Source organism: Zonotrichia leucophrys, chromosome 3 (assembly GCF_028769735.1).
Source record: "Zonotrichia leucophrys gambelii isolate GWCS_2022_RI chromosome 3, RI_Zleu_2.0, whole genome shotgun sequence".
NCBI classification, from domain to species: Eukaryota; Metazoa; Chordata; class Aves; order Passeriformes; family Passerellidae; genus Zonotrichia; species Zonotrichia leucophrys.
Window position 1 is genome coordinate 100,511,061 of NC_088172.1, and position 19,872 is coordinate 100,530,932.

Below are 19,872 nucleotides of genomic sequence, written 5' to 3' on the forward strand. Positions count from 1 at the left end.
TTGCCAGGGACCTGATGTGTGGGCTGTCCTACCTTTTGCATGGCTGCTGTATTGTTTCTTTGCCCCTGAATGCCTTGGGACTCTGCAGTTTCCAAGTTGTAGAATAGGTTGTTTTGGATACAACTCTGTTTACCCCCAAAAAATCATCCCAGTCCTTTAAGCTTCCTTTGGCCCTCATTCTTTTGAATCTTTTGCTCATGTCTTTATCTACCTCCTGATTTTATGCTCTTGATGCCTGTCTGGGGGAACAAATGTATTTTTTTTAATATGTTTTCTATTAGGAAAGTGGGAGGATATGTTCTTTGTGATGATGTTCACAGGGGTTTTCAGATTGGGGAAGAGACAAGCATCTGACTCCATGTTTCAGAAGGCTTGATTTATTATTTTATGATATATAATACATTAAAACTACACTAAAAGAATAGAAGAAAAGGTTTCATCAGAAGGCCAGCTAAGAATAGAATAGCAAATAATGCTAATAATAGCTTCTGTCTCAGACAGAGAGTCCAAACTAGCTGACTGTGATTGGCCATTAATTAGAAACAACTCTATGAGACCAATCACAGATGCACCTGTTGCATTCCACAGCAGCAGATAACTATTGTTTACATTTTGTTCCTGAGGCTTCTTAGCTTCTCAGGAGGAAAAATTTTAAAGAAAAGATTTTTCATAAAAGTTGTCTGCGACAGTTCTTGTTATGCCATGTATTTTGGTTTTTTCCTCTACCGCCCATAAAGTCGCTTCTGTCACTTGTGTGCTCAAGGCCTTTGCTTTCCATATCTTGTGCTCTGAGTTCCTGCTGGGAGAACTATGCTGTTTGCAGTTTGGGGACATGAGGGACTCCAGAGTGACAGCATTCCCTGTCACTATTGAACAAGCAGAGCCTCGTGCTCTGGTGTTTGCAGCAGTTTTGTTTCACTCCTGCCCCAGGCAGATCACCAAGGGCACGGTGGGCTGTGGGTGCATTTGTCTGTAGATCCTTTAGGGACTGCAAGCACAGCCTGTGTGTATTTCTGATAATGTTTCTGATAAATGTTGTCCTTGCTCTGCTGCAGCTCTGACAGGATCAGTTTTAGTCTCTTGTTTCACCCTTGGCCTGCCCTTTCACCCTGCCAGCACATCTGATCAGGAGATGCTAATGGAAGCACTCCCAGTGTAGACATGATTCAGATGATCTGCAGGAGAAATTATTTCCATCTGAATCTGGATGCCAGAGCATGGCACAGGACTCTGGTGGTTGGACATTGTTCATGAAACCTCCCAGGTTTGCTGGAGAGGAGGGGGCTGCACTCAGGGGAAGCTGTCATGAGGGGGTCCCCAGCTTCTCCTTGCCAGCCAGACACTCACACTGTGCCCAAATGCAGAATGTGCTTCTTCTGGGTGAATGTGGGACCTTCATCCAGGTGGAAGCTATGAGGAAAACCTTCTGATTCTGATGTCACACTTCCAGGAAAGATTTCCTTCTGTCAGACTGAAGTATGTCTGGAGAGGGAATGTGCTTTTCCATGTTCACTTCAGGAAAGTGCATGAAGCAAAAACCATTTCATGTTTTGCCTGTGTTTGGACAGAGCCCAGATGTTGGTAAAAAGCCTTTGGTAAATGCAGAGGGGAAAATGTGATGCTGGGGATTTTTATTGTTGGGTGTTCTGTGTTGTGTGACTTTTTTTGTTGTTTTGAGGGTTTTTTACACATTGTTTTTATTATTCCAGGAAATCGATTTCTGATATTCTTAAATATCTTCAGTTAGCAGCTTCTTATTTTCTACATCGCTTGTATTTTCCAACTAAGACCTTCTGACTTTTCTGGTGAAAACAAGTATGTTGCTTTTGCCTGAGCACACCAAAGTTTTCTTTTGCAGGGCATCTATTTCCTGAAATAGCTTTTCTACCAAGCAATAGGAGTTTAATTTAGCTAAATAACTCACTGAAGATTTACCTGATAATTTTATAATGTCTGTACTTCAGTGTATATTCTTGGATTTATCAGGAGAAAAGCTGTCTGGTGGATGGAAGCTTTGCCCTGGTTACATTGTAAGTAGACATCTCCCTGGAGATGAGGTGTAAATGTCACATTGCTGATTAGCATCTGACATGGGCCATGGGAGCAAAGAAAGGGATGCCTCAGTTCAGGCTCCAAAAAGGAGAAACTGGAATCATTCCTGAGCTCTGACAGTGTTACCTGGACAAATATCCTCCTGAGTGTTTTGTGTTCCTGGTTCCAGCTTGTGCCTGGGCTCTGGGAAGTGCTTTGCCCTGTTTTGATGTGCTCTGGCTGTGCCTGGAGGAGTTAAGACCTGGCTCTGTTGTCTTCCTAAGCGAGTGGGGGTTTTGTTTTGTAGGAATGAAATCCTGGCATGTGCAAAATTCCCCTGGCAGAGCTCTTTCTGGCTGCTGCAGGATCTGAGCCCCAGGCAGGAAAACTTGCTGGGAAGCCCCATCCTGCCTGGCTGCTCACCTGTGCTCTGCTTCTTACTGGGAAGCTGGAGAGGACACAGTGCCTTGGTTTGAGGCATTTGAAGGCATGGACACTCCAAAATGAGTTACCTCCTCTTCTAGCTTTAACCACTCTCCTTTTGCCAATAAGGAGAGATAAATCTAAGTGGAAAAAATAGCTAGACAAAATGTTTTAACAAACCTCACACTTTTCTCATTGGAGAGAGCTGAGTTACATTTCAGTTGCTCAGCAGTTAAATGTCAGCTGTCCTTTGGTGATCTCCCTTTGTCTTCCACAAATCCATTCCAGCTATGAAAATAGGTGGTAGGTGCTGATGTAGTGGAAAGCTGGGTTTAATCTGAGAGTAGGGAGCAATGGTCAGCTCAGTGATTGGCCCAAACAAAATGTTGTGTGGGTTTTTTTCCCAAAGTTGTGGGCATAGGTGGGTCGGTCTGAGGCTTTGGTACTCACTTCTGTTCTTTTAAATCCTGTTTTGTATCATTTCCTCTGCTAGTCCTTTGCTGTTTTTGCTTTTCTTACTTTAGAAAACTGGGCTTGAGGTGTGGAAATGTCACTGGAAGCCTTGATGGAGTTCTTTACCTTTTCATTGTCAAATTTGCTGCGGGAAGTATAAAAATCTGTTGAACCTTTCAACATGGGCTTGTTGCAGCCACAGCTGGGTGACAGTGACTTAGTAATGTATTTTTCCCCCTTTTGAAAAATAACAGTTGTTTCAACTTGTGAAGAAAAGGGCTTTAATTTTGGTAGCCCATGTTTCTGAAGTCCAGAATGTGGTTCCAGGGTGAGAGGAGGCACACAGGCACTTGAAGGCATGTAGTAGTGTGCTGAAGGCAGATTTTGGATGAATAAGAGGATATCCTCTTCCCTGAGAGCACCTTAGCAGTCATGCCAAAAACTTAAGGGGAGATTGGAACGTCTCCATTTTTGCTGCGCTGAAAAAGCGTTCCTGAGAGTCTTGGCTTTTGATTCACAAAATTTCAGATTTTGAAAATTTTGGTACATGATTAAACTATTTCCATCCCAGTTCTGTCTGTACACTCGTTTTCCTTGTACAAATGTGTAAAAACCAGATCTTTAGGCTCTCTATTTCACAATAGCTGACAGTGGCTAAACCCTCTTAGCTCGAGTCTAGAGCAAGTTTAGCTTGTCAGCTCCAAGAATTGCCAAATGGGAGATGAATAATTTCATGCCTTTTGGAAAGATTGTTCTCTGATTTCAGTAGCCTGCAGTTCCCAACACTGGGAACTGTTTGCTCACTGGCATGGAACATGATTCTTGCTCAAGACTGTCTGCTGAAAAGGAACAGAAATTGTGTTGCCTGAAGGCTTCCCATGGATTTTAGTTCTTGATTGCAGGGCTGGTTGAGAAACCTCAGTGCACATGAAATGTTGGTCAACTAAATCATTGCACACAAGCCATTATGTAAACATATGTGCATATATAAACACACATATGAATGTGTATTTGGTAGTTATTCTGATATAATAAAGGGAATTTTGAGATATATCATTTAACTAGCTGCTGTGTGTTACTTGATTTTTTTTTTTGGTTGGATTTTTGGTGTTGGTTAGGATTTTTTCTCTTTTTTTTTTTTTTTGTAGCTTATTCTTACTAATAAGAATACTCGAGAAAATTGAAATACAGTGTTGAGGCAATTCTTAGAGAATAATGCTGCAGTTTATGAAATGTATTATATTTTATAACTTAGAAGGGTTTGCTTTTTAGGGCATTGAGAGGTAATCCTTTTAGCTGGACAAGGCAGAATGTCTGCTCCAGTCTGTTCATGAGATAATGTGTAATTTTATCAGTCTCATTACACATTATTTCCTCAAAATACGTGACAATCGAACTGAACAAAATCTGATAGTGATGTAAATGGAAGTATGATTGGGCTGCTTTTTGGAGATGAACATGTGATATGCATTCTAGAGATTCTGAAATCTGTTAAGTTAGCAGGAAGAAAAGCTCTTGTTACAAAGTCTTTTAAAATGTAATCAGTAGGGAGTTTCTATTCCCTTTTTCTAAGCTGCATGTCATCAGCTGGTGTTTTGGTTACTTCTGCTTCTCTCAAACAACTGAGGCTACACAAACTGTTTGAAATTAGCTTTTGTTTAAAGTGTAAATCACCAGATTTTCAAAACCACCAAGCAGGCAGATCATTGTGAAAATTGCTCCATAAAAATTCTTCTGTATTCAGCTCTGTCTTTCTATATTTTTTCTTTTTTCCAGGCGACACGGATTATGGTTTCGATTGAGGAAGGTGATACTCTGGCTGCTGGGAGTGTATATAGCCATCCCATTTCTAGTGAAACTTTGCCCTGCTATTCAGGCCAAGCTGGTCTTCCTAAACTTTGGTAAGTGACTCAGTGGCTGAGGGGACAAGAGGAGTTTGTTTGCCTTCACTTTCACCCTGAATCTGAGCAGCTTGTGAAGGACGTGAACTTTCACAGGTTGTAAACCTCCCCAGACTGTGGTTTGGAAAGCATTCTGTGTGGTTGGTGTAGCATGTCTTTGTATAAATAGAGTGACCAAACCAAAGCCAATTTTCAGCCAAAAGAGTTTTTCCTTCAGGAAAACTGTGCAATATGTCAGCTGTGTTTTTCTGAGAGGTTCCTCACAGTTGCATGAGTAGACAGCTAGCAAGTGGAATTAAACCCAGCAATCTAAATTTACATTTAAACCTTACTTATATTTTATATGAAATTTTGAAAAATATCTTCCTCTCTGTCAAAGCTAGAAGGACCAACTATGGATACATTGTTTTGTACATAACTTGTCTAATTTTGACTGCATGCTTTGCATGTTCTCACACCTTGGACCGTGGTTGCTGTGAAGTGTGCACATGTGCAGGGCAGCTCTTGTGCTTTGGTTGTCAGAACTGACAGCCACATAACCTGAATAGTGCAGGCTCCAGTGATTTTGCTTCTGCAGAGCTTTGTTAGGTCTCACTCAAGTTCCTACCTCTGTTCATTGACAAGTGACCAAAATAATTTGTCCTGTAGCATGTTCTTGTTGCTGTGTTTGCCAGGTTTCCTCAGTATGGTCCACAATGTGTTTAGAGTCAGGACAGAGATTTTTAGGGAAATTGTCCAGAAACCTGTCCTGGAGGTGAATAGTCATGAGTAGCATGGAGAGTGGGAGAAAATGGTCCTTCCTGGAGTCTCCAGCAAAAGGCACCTGGAGAGACTCCAGGACAACCCCTGGGGTTCTGGAGTTGGGGACACAAAGGATCTGAATTACTGGCTGGTGTTAGACCACCACAAAGGCACAGAGAAGCTGCATGATTTTCCCAGAGCACTGGTGGGAGTGACTTGGGTCCAGACCTGGACTGCAGAAGCTGCTGTCCTCTTGGAGGATCCACAGCCCTCATGGGATGCAGCAGGTGATGGTGCCCTGCTTGGCTTGTCTGGCACTCTCCCATCTGCTTTTGCATGAGAGCAGACACTTGCACAGATAAAGATTTGCAGTCTGAGGGCCCCCATTTGTCAGGTTAACATTGGCTCTTGTCTGCATTGGTTTTTATGTCTGTGTGAAGTTTAACAGTTTTTGAGAAGGTAAGTGGAGTGAGATTTGGCTGTTACCATTATCAGTATTTCTTTTGTGTCAGTAGAACAAAAGCTTTGGTGTGTTAATTAAATCTCAGGGAGACAGACTTCCTGGTTCTGCTGTGGTGGAGCTCCATTTTATGGGAAAAGACTGAATCCAAATCAGCAGCAGAGATCTATAAAGCAGACTGGACAGAGATGGTTAAATGTTTGTCAAAGGAAGCTTTGTCTTCCCCGCCTTCTCTTAATTTTAGCCTGTTCCCTGTGTTTTTGGTGGTTGCCTGTGTCTTCTTACGTTGCTCTCTTTGCTGTTCATTTTTAAACCACAGCTGTAACAAATTATTCCTTTTACACAAAAAGGTCTTCCCAGCTAGTACAGCCCTCCAGTGCTTTGGTTAAGCAGTTTTGTGAGAAAATAAATGAAAATTAAAATGTTTCTTTTTTTCTTTCTTTCTCTCTTCATTTCAGTGAGGGTCCCATATTTCATTGACTTGAAAAGGCCACAGGATCAAGGTTTAAACCACACCTGTAATTATTATTTGCAGCCAGAGGAGGATGTAACCATTGGAGTCTGGTAAGGAATGCAGTTCTGTGCAGTATGTGCCATGCATCTTTATCCTTCTCTTTGTTCTAGATGCTGCCTATTCAGTCTTTTTGCTGTGCATGCTCTCATTTGTGGATGTTTGTATTTTCCTCTGCCAAGTGACCGAGTTCATGTTGAAAAGTATGCAAATCTCTGGGGCTCATCTGAGCTGGGATCAGCAATGCACAAAACACAGTCAGACAACCTGTGCATTCAGAGAAACATCAAAATTTGGAATTCTAAAGGTTACAGGTCTGCATCACCACAAAGATCCTGCCTCCAGATCAGACCAGACCCATGGAGTTAGATTTTTGTCATTCAACTCTGATTCTGTGTTTTGTTTTGCAAAATACATGTGGGGGAAGATAGGAAAACAGATCAAAGTGTTCAGAGTAGGAGGAAGAAAATTCTGCTCATAAAACATATGTAAGATTTGGAGAGTGGGTGAGAACGGAACACACAGTTTACACTCTTCACAAAACAAGTGGCAGTGTCAGAGCTCATTTGTCATTTCTTTCTCTCAGTGATGATTTTCTGGGCCCAGGTAAGGACAATTCATTTTAGCTCCTTGTTGCCCTGGATTGTGTCAGGTATGGAGGGAAGAGGGTGTTCCCTTGATACAGACAGTGATGTTCAGTCTCTGAAGGGCAGGATTTGGAGTTTTCAGCTGTGTGTGCAACTTAAATAAGTCCTTAAATGCAGTAGAGATTTTCTCTTCAACATAGGTACATAACCTTTAAATGGGATAGAGATAAAGGTACATAACCTTTAAATGGGATAGAGATATTCTTATCATTGTCATTAGGACATTTTCTTTCCTTTAAGTAAATTTTAGTGAAAGGTATGTTTAGAAACTTGAAAACTTCAGTCTTTCCAGGATAGGCTGATAAATAGTGCTTTGATTCTTCACTTGGACAATTAAAATTCTATCTTTGCTAAAACAGAAATTCCAGCTTGTGGTGGCAATTCAGAGGCTGTCATTTATCTGGATATTTATAGAAGATTTTCACAAAAGTTTGTAACCTTGCTTTTAAAAGGCAAAGATCTTGTGTTTGGTACATTGAAACAAAGTCCTCAGCCTGCTTTGTTTGAAAGTTTGCAAAAGTCTTGGGGCAGAACAGTTGAATTTTTGAGTCTCACAGTTACTGAGGCTTTTTACCTCTTCAAGACCTTGGTGTCTGCTGGCTGCATGCAAGCAAATTGGCTTTTTACATTGTTTTCCTCTGTGTGCTCTGAGCTTTACATCTGGGGAGGATTGCTGTGGTAGGTGCAAGCTTGTCTGCCTTGCAGGTAAAAGGGAGTGTTTAAGTTACTTCTGATGGCTCTAAGCAACAACTCACATGGTTGTGGGCATGTCCTTGCTTTGTGTTTGTATTTTAATTATCCAGTTTAATTACCTGCCTTTTGTTCAGTCTGTCATTCCTCTTTCTGTTGCACCAGTGTTGAATTCTTTCTCACAGGCCACATAGGTGCATTATCTGCAGAAGAACTGCTGTGAGTTAAAAATTCCTGCCTCTTGTAGATTGTAACTCTTGCAGTTAAAATGTTACACCTTCAAGAACCTTGTGCCTGAAAACATTTTATCTTCTCTTCAGAGCCGGGGCTCCTCCTTTTCCTCGGATTGCCTGTAAAGGCAGATATGACTCTTAATCACTGAACATTCTTTCCAAGCCCAACTGGCTTTGATTACTCTGTACATCTGCTGACCTAGCAGTGAATCTTGTTTATGGTATATAAGTTATGTTAATTGAAGTAATTAAGTGCCATAAAAGCTGAGGAACTGTGATTATTTTGCCAGAGCAGCAGGAAGTTCAGTAATTGTGCCTTTGAAGTTCGATGCCTTGCACAGACAGCTCTACATTTTGAAGGCAGTGGTGATGGAGGTGAAAATGTAGAAATAAATGCAGCCACTGCCTTTTCAATTTGATCATTTGTCAGCTAATCAGGACAGTTTTATGAACAGTGTGTGTGAGGTGTGTAGCCCTGAGTGAAGGAGTTGAACAGGAAATCTCAGAGTTCAAGTGGCAGACACTGGGGTGTTGAAGAGCAGCAGGACAGTGCAGATTTTCCTTCTGTCCACAGGCACACAGTCCCTGCAGCCTTGTGGAAGAATGCCCGAGGGAAGGACCAGCCCTGGTTTGAAGAGGCTTTGGGCTCCACCCACCCTGTCATCCTTTACCTGCATGGCAATGCAGGGACAAGGTGAGGCACAAAACACTGCTGGCTTTGGTTCAGGAGGTGATTTCCTGGCTTGTCACAGCTTCAGCACCTTCAGAAAGACAAGAAAAACTCCTTAGGGGCTGTAGTGACAGGACAAGGGATAATGGTTTTAAATTAAAAGAGGGTTGATTTACATCAGATACAGGGAAGAAATTGTTCACAGTGAGAATGGGGGTCAAACACTGGAACAGCTTATCCAGAGAGGTGGCAGAGGCACCACCCCTGGAAACATTCAAGGTCAGGCTGGATGGAGATCTGAGCAAACTGATCTAGTTGAAGATGTCCCTGCTCCTTGCAGGGGTTTGGACTGGATGGCCTTTGAAGGTCTCTTTCAGCCCAAACTATTCTATGATTAAAACCAAAATAAAATCTAAAATTAATTTGGTGCTTCTCCTTTTAAAAGAAGACACATACATTTTATGGAATGATCCCTCTCCAGTATTGAATGTGGGAATGGATTTATTGCAGTTATCCTCTATCCTCTGCTAGAAGCCAGGAGGCTGAGACCCTTCCTGAATCAGGAGTTGGAAAGTCTTCTTTTCTGTATAATACAGAAATTTCCTGAATTGGGACAGGGGATGGTACTAGTGCTTCTGTATATGTGACTCACAGGAATTAAATAAACCTTCCAGTTCCTTTTGTGAGTTTATTTTAGTAATTAACACATTCTGAGGAAGGAAAATCAGAAGGAAAGAGGAAGGTTATGTGCTGATCTTGTTTCATTATTGCATCTGTCCAGGACATTTGTCTGGACCAGGAGCACTTCTAAAACTTGTAATTTTATAGTTGACTGTTTATTGGCTAAAGTAGTAGATGAGTTCTCTGTACTTTGTTGCTGGATGCTAAAAACCATTAATGCAGTGTGAAGATATTTCTCAGGATCATGTCCTTCCTGCCACCTCTCCACATGTTACAGTGCTTTTATTTGTTTCTTAGAACATGGTTTTTTCTCCTAAAAATATGCATTTTACAAAAGAGTATCAATCCCCTGCTGGATTTTGAGTGGGATGTATTTTCTTGTTGCATCTTCTTTTGAAGCTGATGTGTGCCCATAGATACTTTGCAAGAGCAGCAACATTGCAGGAAAACAAGTTCCATGATGTAAAGAAACACTTTTAGCTGTGCTGCTAGTGAAGGTTTGCTAACCTCTACATCACAAGAACATTTTTCACAGCAATTCTTGTCTCAGCACTGTGCTTTTCTTGGCACAAGGGCACAGTATGGAAGGTGTGTGCTGCAACCCAGGAAATGCATGAACAGATGGGTTTTTTTTTGCAAACTGCCCTTGCCTTCTTGTGCTGATGCATTGCAAGGTTCAATCAAATTGTTGCATTGTTTTTCAGACGTTTCTTCACATTTTTTTATTTTTTTACCTTGATTTAGTGTAGGAAATGATACTAAGGGAAGCTTTAGGGAAACTTAAGGGAAGCTTAAGGGAAACTTCCTGCAGCTTGATGGTAGCTGTTTGGGGCCAGTATCTTTTTGTGTATTGATTAAATTTCCTTCTCAACTCCCTCAAGTGCTGCTGGGATAAAGGACTGAGCTGGGGCTCAGTTACATATTTCCCATTTCACAGTGTGCTCTGGAGGTGTCTTGGCTTTGCCATTTCAGATTTAATGTGTGCTGCTGTACGTTTGTTTCTGTGCTGCACATTCAGTTGCTTGTCCCAGGGCTGCTTTACTGCTGCAGGCTGCATCAACCATGAGTGAAATGCACTGTCTTGCCCTCCTGTTTGGCTTGAATGATCTGGGGCTGAGGCAAAAATGTTGTGTTCTCAATCCCCTTAGAAAATTCCTCTGTTACACTTCAAGGAAAGCATGGAAAAGCACAAAGGTGTGCATGTGAAAGGTGACTTTTCAAGCAAGTGGATCATCATCTTCAGGCTTGTATGATTCAAAATTATTTACAAGCAACCCCTTGCATTTTGCCCTGAGTGTTTTTGACTGGATTAGGTGTTTTCTAGCATAGTTGGAGCTGACAGCTTTTGGTAGGTAGGCAAGTGCATGTGTTCTAAATTTTGGTTTAGAGTCTACACTGACCAAGCCAGTCACAGTATGAAATTTCTAGAGTTTTCCTAAGTTCAAGAGTACATTTACCTTAACACCAATACTAGACTGAAGTTGGAGTATGGATTAGCCATGTCATGTTGTGCATGTATTTTAAGGTATGTAATGGCACACTCATATTTCTTTCTGTTGTCTGGGTTTCAGTTTATATTTATAAATAAAAGCAGATTCTTCCCCTGGACTTTACAGTTTTCACTTCTGCTTTTCTCTGCTCACATTTTTGCACATGTCCTTTCTTTCCCTGAGCTTGGAGCCAGGTGAGGAAATGTAAAATCCACCTGCTTGGCTTAATGTCATTATTTCTGCTGGCAGCATCAAACTTTTGAAAATCAGGGCTACTGGCTGGGGCAGCACTTGTGGCAAGAGATCAGGGTAGGCAGAGCAAAAAGGGACAGGCTGTTCTGGATGTATTACAGGCTTTGGAAAAGGCAGACAGCAGGGTGGGTTGAAAAGTTCATTTTTACCTGCTGTGAGGCAAGATTTACATGGAGAAGCTGACTTCAGAATTGTGTCCTGCATAGCTCAACAGAGCCTGGCTGTCTCCTTGAAGCCTGTGACAAAGCATTTATGGTGTTGCTTATGTTTGGCATGTTTTTGTTAGATTGCCTAAGGCAATTGGGAAGTATGTTTCTGGAAACTTAAATACTCAAATGTGGTTGGTTTGGGTTTTTTATTGTGTTTGTTTTCTTTGTTTGGTTGTTTAATGTTTTTTCTTTTTTTTTCCCCCTCTCCTTTTTTCTTCATCTGTAGAGGAGGGGATCACCGGGTGGAGCTTTACAAGGTAAGAGGCTGATTGTCCAAAGAGCTGCATTAAAAACAGCTTTCCAAAGAGCTGGAGGGTGGGTGACAGCTGCATTAACACCTCAGGTGTGCACAGAGCTGAGGAGAATGCTCAAACAGCCCACAGGCACAGCCCTTGGGGCTCTCAGGGCCCTTCCAAGGGAAGCCTGTAAGGGAAAAGGCTCTGCAAGCTGTGAGCAAGCACACTCCTCCCATCTTCCAAGATGCTTGAAAGGTCTTTTATTTGCTGTTGTTAACTGCCAGCTCCAGCTAGGCTAACCAAGACAGTTTCTGGGAAAAATCAAGAGTTTTATTTCATTACAGCCCCAATTTGATTGATTAGTGGACTAATTTAAGGTACCATTTCAGAGCATTCAGCCTGCATTTCCCCTTTCCTCAAGGCACAGTGCATTTGTATGAGTGGTGCCATCTCCAGTGCAGAAGGTTTTGTAGAAAACCCAATGAATTCCCCAGGTGTAGCACTATGGTGTGAGTTATATGAGAACTCAGCTGCTTTGAGTGTTTTGTCTAATGATTTTTGGGGTAATTTACTTTATTAAACTCTCTTTTGGCTAAAATTCCCCCACACAGTTTCTTGGTCTCATATCACATGTTTCTAAGAGAGACATAATTGGTTTTGTTGGTTCATTTCAGAGAGGTCTGAGTCTGTTCTTCTCTTTATTTGTGTCAATGTTGGCACTCATAAAGCTTTATTGCAATTCAATGCAAGATCCCCTGCTGCAAAATCTTTTCAATTCAGATGGCTTAGAAAAGAGTGTTTAGCAACCCCAAGAAGGCAGGTGATACTTCATTTCCTTTAAGGATAAAAAAAAGATTAGCTAATTTGCAGCAAATTGGTTGAGGAGACTGTCATGTATGATCTATTTTGTCATTTTTCTTGGAACCAGCCTGTGCTGTGATGCATTTTGTGCTGGCCAAGACAAGCAGAGGAGTTGGTTTTGATTTTGATGGACAAGAGTAGGAGTACTTCAGAATACACAGACTTGGTGTGTTTCTGTGTACATAGACAGAGAACAGAGTTTACCAAACCCCAAGGTTTCTGTTCCTGGGTCTGCTATTCTTTGCTTCTGAGAACATCCAGACAAGCTGCTTGGTTTGCCTTTTTCAGTCAGTGAACACATGCATGGGCTTAGCAGAACCACTCCAGAAACTCCAGGTTTGTGTTTATTCCAGCAGAATGAACCAGCTGTCCTTTTTGCTGGTGCTTTTAATAGGCCTTCAATGCAGCCAACACATAAAACGTGTATAGAAGACAGGTGAACTCTCAACAGATTAAATAATTTTTAATGGCCTAGAAAAGGTGAGATTGTATATGATATCTTAGCAGTAAAATCACATTGTAAAGCTAAAAACCAAACTTTTCAGGAAGAAACTTCATCTTCTGCATGTCTAGTCAGGAAATTCAATGTGTGAGTGAACTTATAAAAATGTCATATAGTGATTCCATTGGAAACAGCTGTCCTGGAGCATCTAATTTGTCTGGTGGGACAATGGAAGTGCTCTCTCCCTTTTCAGTCAGTTGTCTGTGTGAGCTCCACTTGATACTGTGTGCCTCAAAGTGGTTGTGAAATGTTTGTTTATAAATCTACCCAAAACATGTAATCTCTTAAAACTGTGCTATAAGTAATGCTCAGCTGACAGGTGTAATTTCATTTGTAGACTACAATTAATTGCATTTGTAGACTACAATTAATTTCATTTGTAGACTACAATACTCCCAGTACCACTAGAAAGGGTGTTGGTTTTATATTTCCTCTTTAGAGTATAGCATAGTACTAATGTTGCTTTCTAAAAAATCATGTATCATACATGGATCACAAGAGAAACACTTTAATAATTTTGTAACTTTTTGTTGATTTTTTTTTTTTTGTCTACGGCAGAGCTTTTAGGTTCATATCAAGCAATGGTAGCTTGGAATGCTTGTATTGTTTTGTATTGTTTTTACCAAGGCACTTTTTCCAATCAAGTTGGTCTAACATTGAGTGGTTTTACTTACTTTTAAGTAAGTAAATCCTTACTTTTAGGACTACCATTGGCTATAACATGAATATTTATAATAGAGCAACTGCACATTTTTAAGTTATACATTTAAGCCTTCTGCCACGGGTTCCTGTATGTTATTCTTACATTTATGCCAATTTGAGTAATGTAATTGAAGCAGTTGTACTCTTTCACTGAAAAACATGAAAGTCTTTGTAGGGGAAACAGTAGGATATTTGCAGATCTTAAGGTCAAAGCTGTTAAAGGAACAATCAACATCTTAGGTAGCCTGATATGAGGTCCAGGAAACAAATGGAGTAAAACCAGTGGGCTGAGATTAGTGCTTGGAAAGCTCTGTGCCTGCTACATTGAAAAGCTGTAAATTGGCCATTTAGGATGTGAATAATTTTATAAAATGAATGCCTGCACCTTGGCCTGGTGCAGGAACTCTGTAATGGGTTCTGTGTTTCTCTGCCTTGCAGGTCCTCAGCTCCCTGGGGTACCACGTGGTGACGTTTGACTATCGAGGTATGTGGTTTATTCTTCTGCCAACCCTTGCTGCCAGCTCATTAGCTGTGCTTATTGCTTCTCCTTTTCCCCCTCATAGCTATCTAGAGAATTTCCAGCAATTTCTTTTCCCTGATGTCCAGCTGGGTGGGCTGTGGCTCCTGTGTGTCCTCATGCACAGGGCTTGTTGATTTGGGAGCTGAGGAGCAGAGAGTGAGCCAGGCTGTCACAGCATCCACTTCAGGCACTCCCCAGGGGCACACATGGGAGCTGGGGGCTTGCCTGGGTGTAATCCTTCTGGATAAGATCTAGTGGACTCTCCTAAGGTCACACAGGGAACTGAACTTGCACTTACTTCCTTCTAAAAGCTGAGATAAGGCAGAGTAAATGATTTGCTAGCAATACTTGGCAGAAGCCACTGCACCTCTGCACCAGCAGTCAGGCATCTACTGCTTCTTTTTTATCTTCTTAGTATTTAAGCCATGGGTGCAGTGTAATGCCACTGCAGATACCAGAAAGAAATGAATCCATTGCATTTTTATCAAGAAGACACCTGGGAGAAGTTCATTTGTAGGAGCTTGCCCTGTTTTTCAGTCCTGCTGGCAGCTGCTTCTCTGACTGCTCATTGGGAATCAGAAGGGATGTGGGGTGCTGGCTGCTAAGAGCATACAATGTGTGGATGTGCTGCAGTAGTGATGGAGCCAGGACAGTCAGGAGGATGGAAAGTTGCTGGAGGGCAGTGATTGAACAGCACAGACAAACTGACAAACTGATGTTGCAACAGCTCAGTGAGGCACGATTGGGTTTTGGCCCTAAGCATCCAATCCTGTGCTGTCAGAGACTGCACTTATTGGTTACATGCATGGAGAAGCAGGGAAGGTTTGGGAGCTGAGCTGTTGCAGGTGGGTACGTGCAAGAATGCTGTTGTGGCAGTGTTTGAGATGCAATCTTTGGTTTTGTTGTTGACTAAATCCACAAAACCTCCTTGGCAGACAGCAGTCACCTGGATTGGATGACTGTGAGTCAACCAGAGCTTTCAGCCCCAATTTGTAGAGGTGCACAGTGAGGTGAAAAGCAAGTGCCCGTGTCCCAGGCCCCTTTGCAGTTGCAGATGGGCTGCATGGGAGGAGCTAGCTGGTTCTGCTGAGCAGTTTGAGCGATTCTCAGCAGGACTCTCTGTGTTCCAGGCTGGGGTGACTCCATAGGCAGCCCTTCAGAGAGGGGAATGACCTACGACGCCCTTCATGTCTTCGACTGGATAAAAGCCCGGAGCGGAGACAACCCCGTCTATATTTGGGGACACTCCCTGGGCACAGGGTAAGCATCTAATATTAGTGGCATTTCTAAAGAAGCAGCTTCTAAAGAACATTAAGCACTGACCTTGGATGAAGGTGCTGTTTTGCAATAATCCCTGGGCTGGCATGGCTTGGCATCTGTGGCATAATTTCTGGAGGGTGGCTTCCCCCTCTGCACTGTACAGAGTGAGAAGGGCTGCAGTGAATGACTGCAGCAATGGATCTTGAACCTTCATTGTCCACAGGGTTCACACTAGAAAGACACTTAGAATTATAGATTGCAGATTGTCTTTCAGAGCAGAGCATCAGACTTGGCTGGTATTCTGAAAGTGTCTCAGACCAGCCACGTTTGTGTGTGCCTTGTGCTTTTAAAAGGTTTCCTCCTGTCCTGATGAACATGCTGTGCGTAATCAGGGCTTGGGCAGATGCTTGCATGACTGTACTGCTGGCCACCTCTGACATTTGCATGATTATGCCTGGCTCAGGGAAGTTCAAGGTGTCAAGTGCCTTTGCCTTCATGTTTTTTAACATTCATTTCCTGCTTCCTCCTTTTCCATGGTTGTCTGGAGGCAAGTCATGTTCAGCACCACTTGTTCTTACCCTTGTGATCGTGGAGGAGCAGAGGGCAAACACAAGAGTTACCTTTGAGTTGAGCTGTGTACAGATGAACTGTGAGACCACAAAGGCTGTGAAACACATGCTGGGTCAGGGAGGTATTTCAGGGAAGTGGCTCTTATTGCTGTGACACTAAACACCTTGCTTAGTTTGAGAGAAGACAAAGATTTTTTTCTTGGCTCATCCTCTATTTTTTGCGCTGTTCAGAATCCCTTTCTGGGTCAGAGCATGTTTGTGATGTTTCCCAGCACTGCAGTCAGAGTGTCCTGAGACTGGTACCCAGCTGAGTTCTCTAGTGACCACAGCCAGTCTGGAGTTCAGGGTTTGTGAAATGCTCTGTGCTTGGAGAACTTGGCAACTTTGGAAATATCCCTGTCCCATTAGGGTGATGCACAGGGGAGACTTTGCTGCTTTCTGTCCCAGTTAGGGAAGCTCCTTGCAGGGTAGCCCTGGGATGCTGCACTGCAGCTGCCTGGAACACAGCCCCCCTCTGCCTACTCCCCTGCACTCCCCCCTTGCTTGCTCAGCCCTTGTGGTCTGGAGGCAGGAGGCTGTGTCACCCCGCTGTGGATGTGCTGGGAGCCACCTGAAAGGAGTCTATCCAAGGGGCTGCCTGGTGTGTTTCTTCCTTGGACTTGTTCATTAAACACAGGCCCCTGGTGTCACTTGGGGCAGTCGGGTTATGTGAGGACACAGGTCACTGTGGGCCAGCTGCCAGACCTCGAGCGCTGTGTGGGAGGGACCTCGTGGCTGTGGAGTTGCAGGGAATTTACAGGGACCCCCCAGCCAGGGGAGAGAGTGATGCATCTGACTCCATCTTATCAGAAGGCTAATTAATTACTTTATTATACTACATTATTCTATCTTATATTGCATTACATCTAAACTGAATCTGCCAAGCATTCAACTGCACACAACTGCACAGAATCTCGTGACTGTCAGCTGACAATCCCAACACACACACACAAGGAAACAAAACACCATCACTTTGGGTAAACAGTCTCCATGTTGCATTCCCCTTTTGCACAAACACAGACACAGCAAATAAGATAAGAATATTCTTGGGAAGAATTGTGTCTTGCTTTTCTCTGTAGAGGGCCTGTGCTAACTCGATGTTCCTTCTTCTTTCCAGAGTTGCAACAAACCTGGTGCGGCGCCTCTGCGAGAGAGGTGAGTGTGACCCATGCATTCCCAGCAGCCTGCTGCTGTCCCAGATTCCCACAGACATTTGGGGAGCTGACAGAGCTGTCCTTGGTGCACCGTGGTGGCAGCTGCTCCCGTGAGGCAGAGCCTGACCTTGCTGGCTGGCTGCAGCCCTGCATTTCAGCACATTGCCTTTGGCTTTTCAGAAACGCCCCCGGATGCCCTGATCCTGGAATCTCCATTCACCAACATACGGGAGGAGGCACGGAGCCATCCCTTTTCTGTGGCAAGTACACAGTGACACTCTCACTGCTGGCATGGAATTGTGAGCATGGAAATGAACCTTCAGAAGTGCTGGAGCTGAGCTAACTGCACAACTTTTGGTATCTGTAAACATTGGGGCTAAAGAGCTGCACTGGAGACAGCTGCTCACAATGAGCAGAGCCAGAGCCGTGTGTCCAGCATGGGAATGAGCTGGCTCTGAACTGAGCACACACCCAGGCCAGGTCTTGCATACAGCCAAGCTAGTGAGGAGGTGCCCTGGAATAAAGCTCTTCCAGGAAGAACTGCCCACAGTCCTGCATGATACCTGGGGACTTTGACCATGCCACCACCCACAGGGCCTGCTCCTGAGCAGGCTGGTAAGATAGGCCTGAAACAGGGGAGGAAGAATCATGTGGTGGAAACAGGGGCAGTGTTACTGCAAAGAGCATGGTCAGCAGCCAGGAGATGTTATGAGATGGCAGTGGCCTGCCCTGTTAGTGCTCTTTGTATCAATGGACTGCTGGTGCCTGCCACTAATGCACATCTTTCCTCTTAGATATACAGATACTTCCCTGGATTTGACTGGTTCTTCCTTGACCCCATCACAACAAGTGGAATTAAATTTGCAAACGATGAGAAGTGAGTTCCCTCTTTGCTGGGGTTTCAGCTGTGGCTGCAGCAAGCCATGGCAAGCATCAATGAGAACAGACATGAGACTGCACTCTGGCTTTTTTTTTGTTGCTGCATTGCTCTTACTGGAGTGATTTCAATTACTCTCACAGCCCTGAGAGCAGCACAGTGGAGCTCTGTCTTTTTAAATTGTTCACAGTAAGGACAGATGCAACAGAGAGAACAGAGACTGCTCAGGGATATCCTGATTGGGTTCATGCCATTTATGCTTTTCAAGTGTACCTTCCACATTAAACTGTGGCATTGGAACATGGCAGGAAGGTTTGGGAAGATTTCTTTGCTGTGTGTTTGCCTGAGCTACCTTGCCTGTCTCCTTTCACTGAGTCTTTCATTGAAGGGCCAGATCATTTGTGAGTTTCCAGTATTGAAACCAAACCAGACCTGGGGGGAGAGGAGGTCATGATTTACAGTGGAGTGAGCCACATTTCTCTGGTCTAAGCAGCAAGAAAATTTTATAAGCATGTCTGTCACTAGTAAATTTTCTACAGACCAAATGAATGGTGCCCAGAGAAGGTTTTAAATTGTAGTTAATAACCCACAGGACATGCTTGTCATTACAGTTTTCTTTAAAATGCACACATGCTGGTGTTGGAGAAATGGTGGGATTGCTCTGAGCCTTTGTGACATTGTTTTCTGTTTTACAGTGTGAAATACATTTCCTGCTCCCTGCTCATCCTTCACGCTGAGGATGATCCAGTGGTACCATTTCATCTGGGAAAAAAGGTACACACGTGGCTCTGCAAACTGATCTGATGGGAGGAGCTGGTGTGGATAGAACATCTCAGCCGGGCAAGAAGTCAGTAATGGAAAGGGGTAAAACATAGCCCAGAGGGACTGCAGGTCCTGCAGTGTGGCAAATCACTGGGGCAATGAGGCTGAAGCTACCAAAGCCGTGCCTGAGGGGGCAGTGGGTTTGGCGGGGGGAGCTGGGTTGGGGTGACACCAATCCCTCACCTGCCTCCCCTTGGGTGCAGCTTTACAACATCGCGGCCACGTCGCGGAGCTTCCGGGACTACAAGGTGCAGTTTGTGCCCTTCCACACAGACCTGGGCTACCGGCACAAGTACATCTACAGGAGTCCAGAGCTACCTCGGATACTGCGGTAACCGCGCTCCCGGGGCCGGGCTGGGCACCCTGTGCTCTCCACAGAGGGGGAGATACTGGGGTCATGTGGCTCTGGGGATTTTGGAATCTCCCCAAAAATAAGTGCTGGGGTGTCCCAGACAGCAAAGTTCAGTTAAGCACAACCCGTCTGTGTTGTCTTATATATCAAGAGTTCTATTATCATTATAGTGCAAGGATTCCATATCACCAGAGTTTCATACCTCCCCAATGCTTCTTGTAGGCAGTTCCTCTGAGTGCTGACTGTTCCTGGTCCTTGCAATAACCACCTAACTCCAGATCCCACCAATCCACTCTTTTATACCACTGTTCTTATTGGCTACAGGTGTGGCTTGTTAAGATCAGGCCTGCTCCTAATCTTTAGTAATTGGTCCAGCTGCAACTCTTTAGGCGATAAGATTACATTCTAAACCACCTTCATTTACCCATACTGTATCCCCTTACATGTCTGGGCCCCTTAGGCAGGCTCTAGGCAATCTTAGCAAGCTCAGCTCCTAAGTGAGATCAGCTCTTTGGTGATTTTCAGCTCTTTGCTTGCCAAGTGCCTCAGCAGCAGATGCAGGGAGAGAGAGGAGAAGCACTGTATG

The 19,872-nt window shown here is 43.6% G+C and overlaps 1 protein-coding gene across 1 annotated transcript in view; it reads left to right on the forward strand.

Annotated features, from left to right (window-relative positions):
* The window catches only part of ABHD12 (abhydrolase domain containing 12, lysophospholipase), a 37,284-nt gene that overhangs the window by 14,922 nt on the left and 2,490 nt on the right, over positions 1-19,872 (forward strand). Inside the window, exons 2-12 of the mRNA XM_064709603.1 lie at positions 4,684-4,808; positions 6,468-6,573; positions 8,665-8,784; positions 11,619-11,649; positions 14,132-14,177; positions 15,344-15,473; positions 17,199-17,236; positions 17,416-17,495; positions 18,030-18,112; positions 18,808-18,886; positions 19,138-19,265. Coding sequence (XP_064565673.1) covers positions 4,684-4,808; positions 6,468-6,573; positions 8,665-8,784; positions 11,619-11,649; positions 14,132-14,177; positions 15,344-15,473; positions 17,199-17,236; positions 17,416-17,495; positions 18,030-18,112; positions 18,808-18,886; positions 19,138-19,265 — 966 coding nt within the window. The remainder of the gene's footprint in view (positions 1-4,683; positions 4,809-6,467; positions 6,574-8,664; positions 8,785-11,618; positions 11,650-14,131; positions 14,178-15,343; positions 15,474-17,198; positions 17,237-17,415; positions 17,496-18,029; positions 18,113-18,807; positions 18,887-19,137; positions 19,266-19,872) is intronic.